At 38.7% G+C, this 15,550-nt stretch overlaps 1 protein-coding gene across 6 annotated transcripts; it reads left to right on the top strand.

The window, feature by feature from the left end:
- On the top strand, positions 1-14,588 carry C1D (C1D nuclear receptor corepressor). 6 transcript variants are annotated; one of them, XM_069850123.1, is made up of 6 exons: positions 1-100; positions 7,131-7,181; positions 9,140-9,286; positions 10,615-10,681; positions 11,147-11,202; positions 12,526-12,908. In XM_069850123.1, the coding sequence occupies exons 3-6, from the start codon at positions 9,140-9,142 to the stop codon at positions 12,793-12,795; spliced, it is 540 nt and encodes a 179-aa protein (XP_069706224.1). In that variant the 5' UTR covers positions 1-100; positions 7,131-7,181; the 3' UTR covers positions 12,796-12,908. The 6 variants fall into 6 exon arrangements, with proteins under 6 accessions (XP_069706224.1, XP_069706222.1, XP_069706219.1 ...); XM_069850121.1 differs by having other exon boundaries at positions 7,131-7,239; XM_069850118.1 differs by lacking the exon at positions 1-100 and adding an exon at positions 1,657-1,997.
- The last annotated feature ends 962 nt before the right edge of the window (positions 14,589-15,550 follow it).

Here is a 15,550-nt window from a genome sequence, read left to right as displayed (position 1 = left end):
ACAGGCGGAGCCCCCCCGGGCTGCTGGAGGCCCTGTTTCCCCGCCCAGAGAGGGCGGCGCCATCTTCCTCCGCCCCGCCCCGGCAGTGACGTCACCGCAGGTAAGAGCGCGTGGAGGCGCCATCTCCCTCGCCCGTTACCCCCAGCGCCTCGCCGAGATGGGTCCGTCCGCTTCCCCCCACCCCGCCCCAGTCTCCCACGCCGGGTGCTTCCTGCGCTGTCGGCCTGGCCCGGCTCGGGGTGGGGGGGGGGAGGACGAGGTGAGGCTCCCAGTAGGCGGCGGAGGAGGGTTAGGTGCCGGTGTGTCCCGGTTTGCCGTGTCGCTAGGGATCGGTAAGGTGTGCCGCCTTTCACACAGGGGGGGTCAGGACTGGGGATTTTGGTTGTAAACTGCTGGGAAAGTCTCGGCTGGCACACGTGCCTCTGTCACCTGGTTTGGAGGAGATCGAGGGACACATGTGGTGGAAGAAGAATCGCAGAATCCCTAGGTTCGAAAAGACCTTTGGGATTATCAGGCCCAACTGCACCTGTCCACTCCTAAACCATATCCCTTACTACCTCATCTGCCTGTCTTGGAAATACATCCAGGGCTGTGGACTCAGCCGCCTCCCTGGGCAGCCTCTGCCACTGCCCTGGAACCCTTTTGGTGAAGGAATTTTTCCTAATGTACAATCTGACCTCCTCCTGCACAGCTTGAAATGGATGATGTTGTGGATGCTCCATCCCTGGAGTTGTTCAAGGCCAGGCTGGATGAGGCTTTTAACAACCTGATCCAGTGGGAGGTGTCCCTGCCCATGGCTTGGGGGTCCCTTCCTTGGTCTTTAAGGTCCCTTCTGACTCAAACCCTTCTGTGATTCTGTGACTCTTTGCCCGTGGCTGAAGAGCTAAAAGTCCAGGCTGTGCCATTGTCGATGTTCTACATGTGTGGGTGCTCCTGGACTTTTCAGACCAGAAGGTCAAGTTGTGTGTAGTCCTGATTTTGTTAGTGAGTGTAAACACCATTTAATGCATGATGAGAGCATGGACTGCAGGCTTTTCAGCTGGAGGCCTTCCTTGAGGATGGCTCTAGCTAGGCAGGTTCACTGTAGGCAGTAAATGCATTACATTCCTATTAAAAGTCAGTAAAGTAGTGTTGCAACTCAAGGAGCCTGGGGAACTTGGTAATTCTTGTGAGGAGAGCAGGGTTTTCAAAGAGAAGATACAGTTTGCATGCACAGGCCATGCACTCTTTTCCCCTGACAGAAGGGCAGGTTACACAAAGTACTTGAACTTAGTACTTTTAAGTAATAAAAGTAGGTCTTGATAGAGTTCTCTCATGTTGCTGCAAAGGTGAAAATGTCCCTTTCCTTACATTTTGTCATGGTATTGTGAATGTAAGTGTAGTTGCTGCTAACAACTTAGTAAAAGACTTTGACTTGCAAATTAAACTTTAGATTATGCTAAGTAAAAGGTCTCATTTTTGAGGGCATACAAAAATGGAAATGAAATTGAAGGGTATCTGGCACATTTCCTGGTTTTATAAATGTAATGCAACACTTCCAATCTAAAATACTTGAATATTACTCATCTTGTGGCAGTATGACCCTTGCTAATGAAATCAGAAACCACGTAACAGAAGACTACACCCTACAACATGAGAAACTTGAAAGTTGTTGGGATTCTTATGCTTCCTATCACAAGTGTGGTGCAGAAATCACACAGACCTTTCTGATAAGTGCATTTCCCTTTAAGGTCATTTAAGATTTTGAGAGTCAATTCTTCATCTGTCCACAGTTGGCCTGCTTTTCATATGAAGTGCCTAAAGTTAGTAAAGATAATTTGTTTTAATGCCAGCAGTAGAAAATTGGGGGATGTGTTTGGAATAGGATGGTAAACTGAGAAAAAATATCAACTTCTTTAAATAAATAATGAGTGCGCTGTAGTGGTACTGGTCACCACAGATCCACGTGAATGTTCCAGAACCAGTCAGAAAAGGCAGCACAGAAAGAAGAAACAAAGGTAACTGACTGAGGGGTACAATGACAGTGAACCGTGATATTGGTAATTTTAGAGATGATACCAAGGGGACGTGATAACAGACTATGAAAGCTTTGGGGCTGCAGACTTCATTGCCTTTGTCTGAGCTCTCTTTGTTTACTAAAACTATTTGTAATTCTCCAAACTTCATGCAGGCTGGCCATGAGGCTTTCTGGTGGGACTCGGGATACATGCTACATTTAGTTACCTCTTTGCATAGGCAGTGTTCCACATGCATGCTATTCTGTGTAAATGCCATTTTCTCCTGTGCTGGGAAATTGCTCAGGTTCTTTTTTCCCAGCATCCTCTGTTCTCCTAGTTTGCCATTCTCCTTTCCATGTCAGGCTGTGGTTACCACCATGCCTTTTCTTCCTGTGCCAGGCCAGAGTGCATCTCTATTCTTTATCCTATAATGTTTTATTTAATCTATTCCAATCGCTGTGAAAACTCCATGTCCTTACATGAGTTTTCCCTATTACTCCCTCATTTCTGTGATTTTGCACATCCCTTTTCTTTGCTGATTGGAGTCGGCCTCCTTTTTGTCAGGTTAGTGGCTGTTAAATTCTATTTATGGGACAGATAGAAAAGATTTTCCCTGTTTTTCTCCTACATCAATAAAATAGATGCTTAGAACACAACATCCCAGTTACTGTGCAATGTTCAGCCAAAAAAAGGGTAAATATGCTCCTAATAGTTAACAGAGTCTCATTAGCACTGTCAGATGATGAACGCTCAAAAATAGATAGGGGTCACTGTTCTAAACAGTAGAAGGAGGTAGTGCATGAAGTGCAAATACACGACATTGAATTCTGATAGAAGGAAATACTTTTTCACGCATTGTGGAGCTAGTGGCTAAAGGAGACAAAGGAGGCCAGCAATTTAAAAGGATGAAAAATGTCCTTCACTTTAATTCTGCATTCTCATGGTTCTGATACTAGTGGGGACTGGCAGCATATTTTAGAAGAGGTAGTAAACTCTATGGTTTGGAGCATACAGTAGCTAAAGACCGGAGGCAGGTTATTTCCCGCTCACTGCAAATATTGTAGAACAGAAGTATTCAATATTGATTGCTATTCCGAACAAAACCCCACAGGAGTACATAGATACTGAGTTTCATCTGCTCTGACAATGTGTAAACTCTTTTATGCAAGAGACTGTATTTTGCTGTACAAGCAGCTCTTTTTGGGTTCAGTGCAACCAACTGTATATGTTTTAGAGACCAGTTTAGAGTGACTTACTGTCACTTTAAAGCTCCAGTCTTGAACTGAGCTGTGCAGACGTAGTCCGAGTGCAAGAACTTTTGCGGAAACCTCTCACTAACATGTGTTCTGGATATGTGTAAAGAAAGCTGGTTTTATCATTGTACTTGTGATGGGGGTACTGACAGGTTGGAGCTGAACAAGAGCCAGGCTATGCTGGATTTGTTCAGAAGAGGAAATGACTATGTCATCAGTCTGGGACAGCTGATTACACTGCACAGGGAACTAAGATGTTTTATGAATCTGGCAGATCAAGTTGAAAGTTTACATCAAGGCTAGTCTGTATGGATATAGATGGAGCTGCAGTGAATACTAATTTTTTAAGCCAAGCGGAGATAGCTATTTTCTCATGTGATAGCCACCATGCACTGAAATGTAAGTGAGCCTCAAAAATAAGACAGATAAGAATAAACTTTACAAATCCTTTAGAGGCTGAAAAGACTTGATCTCAATGGCAAGAGCCTCATGGCTGTGAGCTGTTTCGTAGGGTTCTTCTGTGCATGTTGAGGTGCTGACTGGAACCTAGCTTTGAAGGCAGGGTTAAAAATCATTGCTCAGCAGTTGTGCATTTGTATTATAGTCTAAGTTGTGCATTAAGTAACTACATGGCTTGAGTTGGGATATTTTGAAGGGGACCAAGATAAGCCTGGTGGTGCATACTCAGTATTTCATGGTAGGCTTAATTACTTTTGCAATGAAAATCTTTCTTGTAAGCGAGATGGTGAGCTGGTGTTGCAAGAGTGACTGACTGATGGTACTAGATGTCCTCTCCAGCTACCCCAAGATGGCTTGAAAGGTAGCAAAACAGATCTGTGGACACAATGATGACTAGCAGGCAATCAATTTCTTACTACACAGCAACAGTGCTAAGGATTGTCTATCACAGATTAGAGAGTGTCGTACGTGGAGCTTTGCAGACATGGAATAAAGTGTATGTCTCTGCCCAAAGAGGTTTGTGATCTAAGAACCTAGTCATCATCTCTGGTAGCTTTAAATATAAGGTGCTTGTTCTTGTTGCTCTGCTGTCCGGTACCCACAGCAGTGAAGTACAGTTTTGGAGCAGAAGAGACTTACATGCTTCACTTGCATGTCAGCTACATTCATTGCACTTTCTTAGTCAGAACTCATGAGAGGGAGGAGCTGACAGAGCTTTGTCATATTGATGTTGCTAATGCATTTGTTTTGAATTTTAGAATATTTTTTTATGTCCTGACCAAAAGGTTTTGGGGTTGTTTTGGTTTTCTTTGTATAATGGTAAATATCCATGAAAAAAAGGAAAGTCTAATCTGATTTTTATTAGATGAATAATTTGAAAAAATTAAAGAGTTGAGCTCAGTACGAAGACTAGGCCTTCTAGTACTTAAGGAATAGGTAAGAATTGGCATGAAGTGTGAAATGAGTTGCAGTACTAAGCAGAATGAAGGTACTAAATTACTTTTGTGTTCTATTTGCCTGTTGCAAAATACTTCATATACACCATTTTTATCTTGAACTTGACAGTTTGAATTCCAGCTGAAAAACATCTGTGTGACACTTAACACCGAGCCTTTTTTAATTCTGTCTTTTGGACTTTTCTATTGCCACATTGATATATGCTTGTAGCTTCCATTACTTTCACTATGCGTTTTCAGCAACATATCTCAAGAGGTAACCAAGGCCTAATTAGACTTTGTATCTTTCAGTATCATAGATACAGTTTTGCTGTGGGGTGGGCAGAAAGGGAGGTTTGGGTTTTCTTTTTAAGCCGTCTGGCAATTACTTTCTAAGCCTTGTGTTAAAGGTTAACTCAAAGGTTATTTATAAAATAACCTTTTATAAATATAAATAAATAAATATAAAATATTTATAAAAGCCACCTGCAAATTGTCTGCATTTTTCCTTTTTCCTTTTCTTACCTTTATATGCCAGTCATGTGTGTCCTTTTCTTGAAAGGAGACTGCAGAGTTCTTCTCTTCGTTCTCCTGAAAGATAAATACAAAGATGGATGATTTTGCTAGTTGTTTTGTGCACAATCACCTATATTTTGTTTTTATTTAAACTTCCTTAAAACAGAACTTAACTCAGTTGAATCTTGATCAATAGCCGCATTAGCACTACAGCAAACTGCTCCCAATTTTTACTCATTTAGTCATTTTTATCGAGTCTGGAGAAGCTGACATATTTTCCCTTGCTTTCTCCTTTTCGTATTTATGTCTTTTTTGTGGTTCGTAATGTCTGATATTCCCCCTCCTTCCATTCTGCATATTGAGTGTATTACTTGCTCTGGTTTATACTTTGTTGACTGGAGAGAAAACAAAGTGTTCCTTGTTTTCTAAGCAGAAGTTTATATAAGTGTAGTCATGTTTCTGAATAAATGAGAATTACCACCTGTGGAAACTCTTAAGACAATCTTTTTATCAGACTTAAATGCAATGAAAAAGTTTTCTCAGGAAATTGGCTTACTTTTGTGATTTGAAGTTCTTTTCTTCCTCAAATATTTTTCTCTTATGCTGTTTTCCTCAAAAACTACAGGGCAATTTTTGAGCTCAGGGTTAAATGGGAAAGTTGTTTCTGGTAGATTGAGGTTGTGAAGTCATACCACTTTTTTTATTGTTCTTTGCCTATGTGTCCCTAATCAAAGTAGCCCTTTTCTGTTTTATGCTTATGGGTTGTGAACTTTCCTTTGCATTCTCAAAGTTAAAGGTCTAATAAAGTATTACCATCATCCACATAGCCACAGATGATGTGTTCTGCATCATGTCTCATTACTTGATAATGAAAATGCTGTCTTATCCTTATTTCCCTTGCACTTCCCCGTTACTGACATGCTTACCCAGCAAGTATTTTCGGAACTTCTCTTGTCTGGGTATTTGTACTGCCCTTATTTTTTTTAAGTGGGATCTCTGTGCCAAATAAAACTTGGTTGAAAGTCAGCAAATTTAACAGAGAAAACCTGTGTAGTAAGCATCAGCTTCAGGAACTGAATTCAATTTCTGCTTGTTCAAAATATCTAAAGAAACACTTGTAAAACTTTGAGAAAAATCTTGTTTGTGGTTTCGTAACTGAAACATAACTATTGAGGCCTTTAGGTGTGTTTGAAGTGCCACTGATGTGGTCTTAGTTCCTCTCATCCTTGGCTTTGTCAAAGAGTGCAGGTGTGACTGTACAGTCTGTGTGTTGATTTTGGCAGAAAGACTTGTGTGGAGTTTCTGGTGTACATGTTTTCTAATGTGGTGTGAGCTTGTTCTTGTTGATTTAATGTTGTCAAAACTATTTTAGGCTCCTGACTGCTCCCTTGTTGTTGGCATGTGCCAGTGCTGTAACGTATCCTGCTTAGAGCTCAGTAATGCTGAAACAACAGCCTAACGAAAAGAGAGAGGTCCCTACGCAGCAGGAGTAGGAACTTATTAGTTCCTGTTGAATTGAACAGAAAACACAAGTTCAACAGATTCTTCCCTCTCCCTGGGCAGAAGGAGTGGACTTATCACTGAAGGGTACGGTACACAGGCTAATGTGCAGCCTTGTTTCGTTGAAGGCTGGAGCATTTTTCCCTTTCCTTGTGAAATGACAGTGTCAAGTAAATACTTGGCAAGTATTTAAGAGGGCAAACTTAATCGATTATTTCTGGTTCATGAGGCAGCAGTCGTAGAAAAATGTATTTTGGACTGTATGTGTTATCGTTCCTTTTATCTTCCTATTCTTTCTGTCGTGTTCTTTAGGTCTAGCTTGGGATATTGGAAGGAATATAATAAATGCTCTAGTGACTGTTTATCTTTGCAACTGCTGTAAAACAGCTCAAGTTAGTTTTGATTGATGACACACGCATCCCTGATACTGGAGTTTGTCAGTGGTTTTGTTTGTTTGTTTTTTCCTGTAGTTGCTTGTGCTGGATGCCTTGAAAGACACAGAGAAGAGTTGGAATTCATCGGTATGTTCATGCATATCCATCAAATTAAGGCAATATTAGATGAAGTATTGTAGTGATGGTAAGCTCTGCAGGTGATTCTTGGGTTGGATTACACCTCTCTCCCTATATGTGTAGATCTAGTAAATGTGTATTGACAGGCACCTTCTTAACTGTATTAATAGCTGCGAAAATCCAGTTTCCTCTGTAGCTTTGTGTATTTTTATGCTGTGTTATATGACTGAACGTTAACAACAAACATTGTTTCTGGACTCTTTTCATCAGCCTAAGAGGAGTGATTTTAATGCGGGTGGCCAGGACAGAATGAAATGCTAACAACATTATCATAAATAGCAGAAATAATTGTGTTGGTATTTTGCCTTTCTGTGGGCAACACCTTCTGGGTCAAGCTCAGCTTTCTTCCTTAGGTTTGCTGCAGCTGACTGTAGCAATATTTACATGTGAGCATTACGTGCTGGGGTGGAGAGGGGACCTTCAGCCTGTCATTGTTAGCATTGTGATTCTATACTTGATTTCAAAACCAGCTCTGACCAGGATGAAAAGTCATGCAGCTGAGTAGGATTATAATTCTAAACTGTATAAACAACAGCCGTGAAAGTGGGCTTGTTAACTGCCTGATCGTATTTCTGGAATCACGCTGGTGTGGTTAAAACTGGAGTTGCAGACAAGCTTGAGTAGCTCCACACTGTTTTTCCTCCCAATCTACCTCCTGTTTGATCTCCAGGAGACAATATAAATAAAAAGAAACCTCTCTCACACATACCACGCTCTTGGCAGGAAAAGGGAAAGATCAAATCTTTATCTAAAACAAACGCCAGTGATGTGACAGCTGTTTGCTGTTTCCTTGCTGTTTGCACTGACTGTGTGGCTTGGTGTTCAGAGGTGAAATCTTCAAAGTGCAGTCTCTTCAACTTACGGTCCTGCACTCTATACTCCGTGGCTGGGTAGTGGGATTATCACACTGACCCCAAGCAGAAAGACTGCAGTGATCCAGGTGCTTCCCCTGTTCTTGAAGCAGCTCTCCAAATGGGCAGGAAAATTATATATTTCTTCTCTTCTTTCCTTGACATTCAAAAAATTGTTGCTCAGTCAGTTAAAGTTGTAGAAAGCTTAACGTAGCTCTAAGTAACATTAACTCCCCATGTGATTTATAATTTGTGAGTAATTAAAGATACAAATTGTAAGCCAGCAGCCAGATGGTTTGGGAGTAGCCATGCCATGTTCCCGTGATCATTGGGATCAAAAAAGGAGTGCTTTGGGATTTTTCACATCTTTGCGTATCGCTTGGTTGCTGTGCATGGATGCATCTACAAGATTTCCAGAGTATTCTGGAATCTCAAAATCTACTCAGCTTTGTTACTCTTAGAGTTATATCACAGATTATAATACCCCATAGAGAATTCAGAAAACTGGATACTGGGTTCAGAAGAAGAATTTCTTGGACCAACTTCTGAATTTAGCATTGGAAGATGTAACTGACCCTGACATGACTGGTGCTGTATAACTGCTTTAAAGCTGAAGTAATGTCTGTTCTATGTCTGTTCTATGGATGAAGCCATATCCTGTTTTTTCGGTTTGGCTTAAGTTTTTTTTTACTGTCCTGCCTGATGCTTGGTGTAGCTCCTTATATACTGTGATTTATAGAGCACTTCCTTCAAACAAGCAAATAATTCCATCCTATCACAGACTATAAAAGCTAAATACTGGTTTGCGACTGTTGCAATACTATGGTCATGTTATTTGTAATGCTCCTCCATGCCATTTTGCACAGCAGTTCGGAGATATCCCTGAAATTATAGGACATTTAATGGTGTCAATATTGACATTACCTAGTAGAGCTCTTCAGAAGTAGGTATTTCTTGTAACATTTAGTGAATGAATGCTTTGTTTTGTAAAATACAGTCTTTTGGCTCTGTAGGGACTTATTGGAAAGGATTCTTAGTTTTGTTTCATCTTTCCAGATGGAAATATCAGAAGATGATATTAATATGGAAGAATACCCCACTGAAATCCATGATTATCTTGCAGCATTTGAAAAATCTCTTGGTTCTGTAGATGAGATGCTGAAAACAATGATGTCAGTTTCCAGGAGTGAGCTTCTCCAAAAGGTAATCAATCTTCCTTTTGACAACCTTTTTGTTATTAATACAAGAATACCTGTGAACTCAAACTGAAATAAAAGGATCTGTTGGGCTGGCCACTGTGCAGAGAAATAACAAATACGACACTTCCTACCTTTGACACCTAATATTTAAAATTCTTACATTTCTAAGATATCCAGGTGGTCTTACTAACTAAATGATGAAATAAATGCTCTTCCAAGCTGAAAAGTGATGATCCTATAAGTCAGTCATTTATTTAGAAGACATTTTAGCTTATTCTTGACCTTTCTTTAAGTGCATGCTGAGTGCACTTTCTTAACGGAGAGGTCATTCACATTTTTGTCTGAGACCTTTTCACAACAAACTTAATGGAACTTGGTATACCCAGAAGGATGTAAAGGTGAATTGACAGCAGTGAGAATTGATCTGATTGTAGAAGTCTAGACTTGCAGAACCTGGTGCTTGAAAAACAGAGCTGTCTCCTCTAGCTATGTTATAAGCACAAGTTTGTAAAATGTGGGTTTTTTTTCCTGGGCATAAAAACAGGGCAAGATACAGCCTGAAGACTTCATACGAGCCTCTCGGTCTTTTAACATTTAAAGCCTAACATGTAATTTCATTCTTTAGGGCAAGAAAAAGCCAGCACATGAGGAAACTTCTTTATCCTCTGAGGATTTCTAACACAAATAAATTATGAAGAAAACAGTCTTGACAACACTGATCTTTTGACAGTATCCATGTTAGAACTAGCGAGCTGCACAATGATGTTATCAGAGTTTCTGGAAATCCTATAGGACTAAAAAAACAAATTGACTTTGACAGTCAAGGGGAAAAAACCTCTCATTAGCTTTATTCTTCTTTTGCTTTACAGCCCTAAGTATTCCAGCATGTATTGGACACGCAGTCTACCATATGAGAGTTAATGTTCATTGATTGTCTGTAGTGTACTGCATTCGCATTCAAACTTCAGAAGTCTTAAGGTCTTTTTTTTTTTTTAATTCTGTAGACAGCATAAATTATTTTGAATTAAGTTTCTGTGGAAAAATAAGGACTTATTTCTGACAGTGGGAGCAATAGTCTAGGAGATTTTTATGCTTTTGGCCATGTGGGACTCAGGCATTTAATATCAGACTGGGAAGATGACATGAATACTTGCAGAGGAGAGAATGGTTCTGTGATGGCATGAAAATAGGTGTCGATATGGTCTCTGTGAACTTGTGGTGTACATGTACTCATTCAGTGTGTGTTATTTTACAAAATGTGTGCATTACTAGAATCTGTGAACATCTTGCTTAAAAATGTGTGAATGTGGGTTTTTTTTTTTTTCATTCTAGTTAGATCCTCTTGAGCAAGCAAAGCTGGATTTGGTTTCAGTGTACACGTTAAATTCAATGTTCTGGGGTAAGTATGTGGTAGGAGGAAAAAGTAGTATTTATAATTGCCATTTCAACACCTTCTAGACAGCTACAGTCATTAAATAATCACATTTCACAGCCAAATAATTAGAAACTTGCAATTACCCAAATTATTGCCATCCGTAAGGTAAATGATGTTGAAACTCCAAAAACTGATGTTTACAAAAGCTGATTTTGTACATACATGGGGGTGTTTGTTTCTTTTTTTTTTTTTGTCGCAAAATTTTCTGTCCTTTTAAGGACAGAAAGTTTTAACCACATCAGTTTTTTTTTTCTTTTTTGCTGCATATTTGATGATAATAGATTGTCAGATACTTAACAACGCAATTAACTGCCATTCTTATTAATGGTTTTATATGGAAACTATAGTTTTCCCGTGTGACTGATTGATTGGATCCCCAACCAGGAGAGCCTTCAGTTTCAAAGAAAACATGTTTTTTTTTTTTTGTAGTATACTTGGCTACTCAGGGAATTAACCCAAAGGAACATCCAGTGAAACAAGAACTGGTAAGATTCTTACACTGCATGCACTGTAGTATCTTACTCACCCAGTTAAGTCATATAGAAGTTAAAAAATGTTATGTTTAAAATTGATATGTTGCCATGATAGCACACATATGCTACAGGGTGTTATATAACTGTTCATATGCCCTTCTGGGCCCTCTAAATTAAGAAAGTCATATTTTCAGTTCTGAACAGTACTGTTTAAAGCAAAGTTATAGAGTCTGCAGAAATTAGCAAAGAACAAGAAGATGAATGGTGTCATCTTATCTTTTCTTTCCTCCACCTTTGTTTGAGAATTGGATTCTGAACAGAGCAGCTTTTCACTTGTATCTGTTAAATGGAAAAATGTTACATGTCTGATAATAATTTATAACTTCCAGTATGGCATTTTTTTTCTTACAAATACTTGGAATCATGTTAATCTGAGGCTGCCTTTTCTTACTTTTCTATGACTCTTAAAGTATAGTGTGGTTGATTTACTAGCAAAGACGGGAAAGAGCCCCCCCTCCCCCTTCCGAGTCCTCCATTAATTCATTTTCTCAGCAGTAAAGAATCCAGTTCAGCAACAAAGCTAAAAGCTTTTTTGGCACCAGTTGTATGTGTATTGTCCAGTAATTCTGCATTAGTGACGTATTTACAACCTATAATAAATCTTTCAGGTTTGTCTTTCTACTCCATTTAGATGCATGACTACAGTATAGAAGGCCAGCTATCTTGAAAATCCTGCTGACTTAAAAAATCAAATAATTTAGCCCGAAGAAAAAACAGAAATCAAACCTTATAGCTACCCATTTTAATTCCTGTATAAATAAAATTATTAAATCTAGGCAATCGTAAAATTCTTAGCTTAAATGTAATCTTTACATAAGCAATGGAACGGAAGATAGGACTGAAGAAATATGGATAGCTACTCTGAATAACAAGAATGCTTCTATTTTTAATTTTGTGAGGTTTTCAGTAGTCTAGACTGTATCATATTAAAAAATGAGTCAGTTAATACTTCATGAGCTTTCAGTCAGTTTCTTGTTACTTCTGTATTATATAGTGTCTGAATATTGTGTTAATTTAGCGATACTAAAAAATAAATTTTCTCTCTTCTGCTGTGGGTGTTTTATGCCGGTATTTTACTTTACAATTGCCAGTCGTTTTAACTCTGAAGAATGAGTGAATTATTGTTTGCTAGATCCTTATCCAGTTTTCTTCCTTTTACAAGTACCAAGGTGAATGAATGCACATTCCTTCCTTCCAAGAGCATTGTGATATTCTTATTTGTGTGGAAAGGGAACAAGGAAAAGACTCTGTCACAATTGTTTTGTTTTTTTTCAGAATTGCTCTCCTTGTGAACTCCAGGAAACACATAGGGATTCAAAATGTATTAATAAAACTCACATTCAAGCTATCAGAGTTCATTTCTTTTGTGACATTGACATTTGTCAGCTCCATTTTACCGTGTTGGTACATGTAGGTTTGCCATATGTTCTCAATAGCTATCTTGGTCACCAAAGAAATATTACAGTCTATCATGATTTCAGACCTCATAAAGCTCGCCTCGTTAAAGCTATGTTTTTGATACGGAAAGAGTGGCCAACTTTTTGACACATTACTTGCTTATAATGGTCACTAAAGAACTGAAAATCAATTCTGTAGTGTAGGTCTCGTAACTTTTGTTCCACATTCAAAACGCTGTCAATGGATGTGTGAGTAATATGTGAGTTTATGATGTTATCATGTTACATGATAACAGCATTTATTTAGTTAGCAGTATATGTAAATGTTCTGTTAGTTCACATTTATCATTTGGGTATCAGGCAGAGTGTGCTATATATATGTATGTTACTATTTGGTATTACAGTAACACCTAAAGGCCCTAGAGTTGAAGGCTGTATTAGACTAAATAGATAGACATGAAATCTGTGTATGTATTGTATATATTTTACAGGATTACTGTAAGTGTCCTCTCTAGTCAGTGAAGAGAAGCAGGCACTCAACAGAGGGTGATTCCCATCATGGAGGAGTTTAGTTACCTTCTCAAAGCAATTCTCTTTATTGATTTCAGAAGTAGAGAAGGATGAGTTGGCACATAAATGAGATTTAAACTGGGAGGATATACTTAGGTGGGGCTGAATCCAAGCCATGCTTTGTTCAAAAAAAGCTCCAGACACCAAGTGAATTTGGTAGGCTAAGAAAATATCCCCTTGCTTTATGGAATTGCAGTGGAAACAGATCTTTTTTTGTTATTGATAAAAACTTCTGGTATAGCTGGAAATTCATCAGGCTGCACCTGTGACGGTTTTAGGATCTTAACCACAAGATTTCTGTGTAGTTGCACATGTAGAGCTTGTAATATCTTTGATTTAGTATAAAATGCTTTTTTGCTTAGCTAGGATGTGCTGCATTTTCCTTTTTGACAGTATAATTAATCAATAAATATATCAAATATCTAAATATTATTCTACCATCCTTATGTAGGCCAAACTACAAACCATGTTCGGTATTTTGTTTTCTAACTTTGCTTGCAAGAGCAATTCTTGTCTCACTGTAAATTAGATGCAGAGTCTTCTTCTCTGTAGGGCTTCATGTTCCTATGACAGTGGATGTCATGCAAAAATTAGTATGGTAGGTACCTGTGATGGAAAATGTGCAAAAGGGGAAGCCTTATGTTTGCAAAGAGCCTGGTGTATATATATTTAAATGATGCTATTTTCTAGGTATTGCAGTTATAGAAATTTGCAGTGTGAAAAGCGTCTACTAATTGATTTTATGTTTGCAGTGATCGTGGAAGAACAGTGTGAAATACAGTTTTCCATTCTTTGAGTTTTTGGTTTGTTTTTTTTTCCCTAGGAGAGAATAAGAACATACATGAACAAGGTCAAAGAAATAGCAGACAAGAAAAAGGCGTCCAAACTTGATAAAGGAGCTGCTTCTAGATTTGTAAGAAATGCGCTCTGGGAACCAAAGGATGAAAGTGAGCATACCTCCAAAACTCCTGCTAGAGGAAAAAAAAGAAAGATGGACTAAATTTTTGTTTGCCCTTATATAAACTAGAGACGCCTAGAACTTATTTCAAAATGGGTTCTGCACACCGTATGCATCTTGCAGAGGTGCTGTAGAGCAACATCTTGATTAGTTATACTTAAGAATTTTGCAGGGCTTTATGTTGTTGAGAGCACCTGTCACTGAGGTAATTGCATTGTATGTGTATCTGAAAGTGCGATTTGATATAAGAGAAGTGACATGTCATTATTCAAATGGCCTGACATACACTTGCTGGTAATAGATACTGGTGATGTTTTGCTCGTAATGCCTATGAATTCTTTTTTTTTTATTACTACTGGAAGATTAATGCTTTTTTATGTGTTCTTATTCTCAATATTAAAAAGTCTCAAACAGTGCTGTCTAATCTGTGGTCTTTATACAAGAGCTGTATATTTACTTTCTCATTACATCATTGACTGAATACTGCATTTGTAAAATTTTGTAAGGTTTATTCACTGTGTAAAACTGTTTCCTTTTCAGCTTCTGAACTTGAACACATGCCATATTCCCTTACTTCTTTTGCCTCTCAGAAAACTGAGTTTCAAGGGCCACAAGTAAAAGCCTGTGTTCCACTAAACCACTGTGTCTAGTCAATGGAAAAAATATATATCCCCAAAGAGCAATTTGTAGGGCCCAAGAAAAGGATGAGGCTGGGAACATATATTGGGAAGCAGCATGTGCAGGGCCTTGGTTGAAATTTTGGCTGTAATGCTCAACCCTTAATGCTGATGCTGTGAGAGGGAGAAATGTGCTCTGAGGTGGTAGGAGCGCGATTGTACATTGCTGTTCCTCAAGTCTCATCAGGGAAAGCATTCTCTGGTGCAATCAGAACTACTGCACTGTCTTGCAAATATTCTGTTTTCCTTAAAATGTGAAGCTTAGCCATTCAGGAGAGAAGGTGTGTCAGTTTCTTCAGAAGAGCCTTGCTAGTTCATTTTTCAATATGCTGCAAAGCAGAAGTTAGTTATCAGTTCATAAAGTTATTTAACAATTAGCAGTAACCTAACTACTTATAAACAACTTATTTCACCAAAGTATGATTTAGGTAGCAGTGTACAAAACCAGGTTGGAAATAGTGTTAAAGACTACATGATAAGAACAAATTAATCCAGTATACCTGCAGTACTGCAAGCTGAATAATATGCAGTGGACGGTTACTATCCTTGAGGAGTTGTACTGCACCGTGCAATGCAGAATATGGTATAAATTGAATTGGGTGCTAAAATGAAGATCATCTTGTCATTGACTATCTAAAGGTATATATTTGAAAGTAAAAGTTCAATACGCTGAAAAGTTTCTTAAACTCTATTGTTAC

Source organism: Phaenicophaeus curvirostris, chromosome 2 (assembly GCF_032191515.1).
Source record: "Phaenicophaeus curvirostris isolate KB17595 chromosome 2, BPBGC_Pcur_1.0, whole genome shotgun sequence".
In the NCBI taxonomy this organism is placed as follows: Eukaryota; Metazoa; Chordata; class Aves; order Cuculiformes; family Cuculidae; genus Phaenicophaeus; species Phaenicophaeus curvirostris.
The sequence above is the reverse complement of the archived record's forward strand: the minus strand, read 5'-3'. Positions and strand labels throughout refer to the sequence as shown.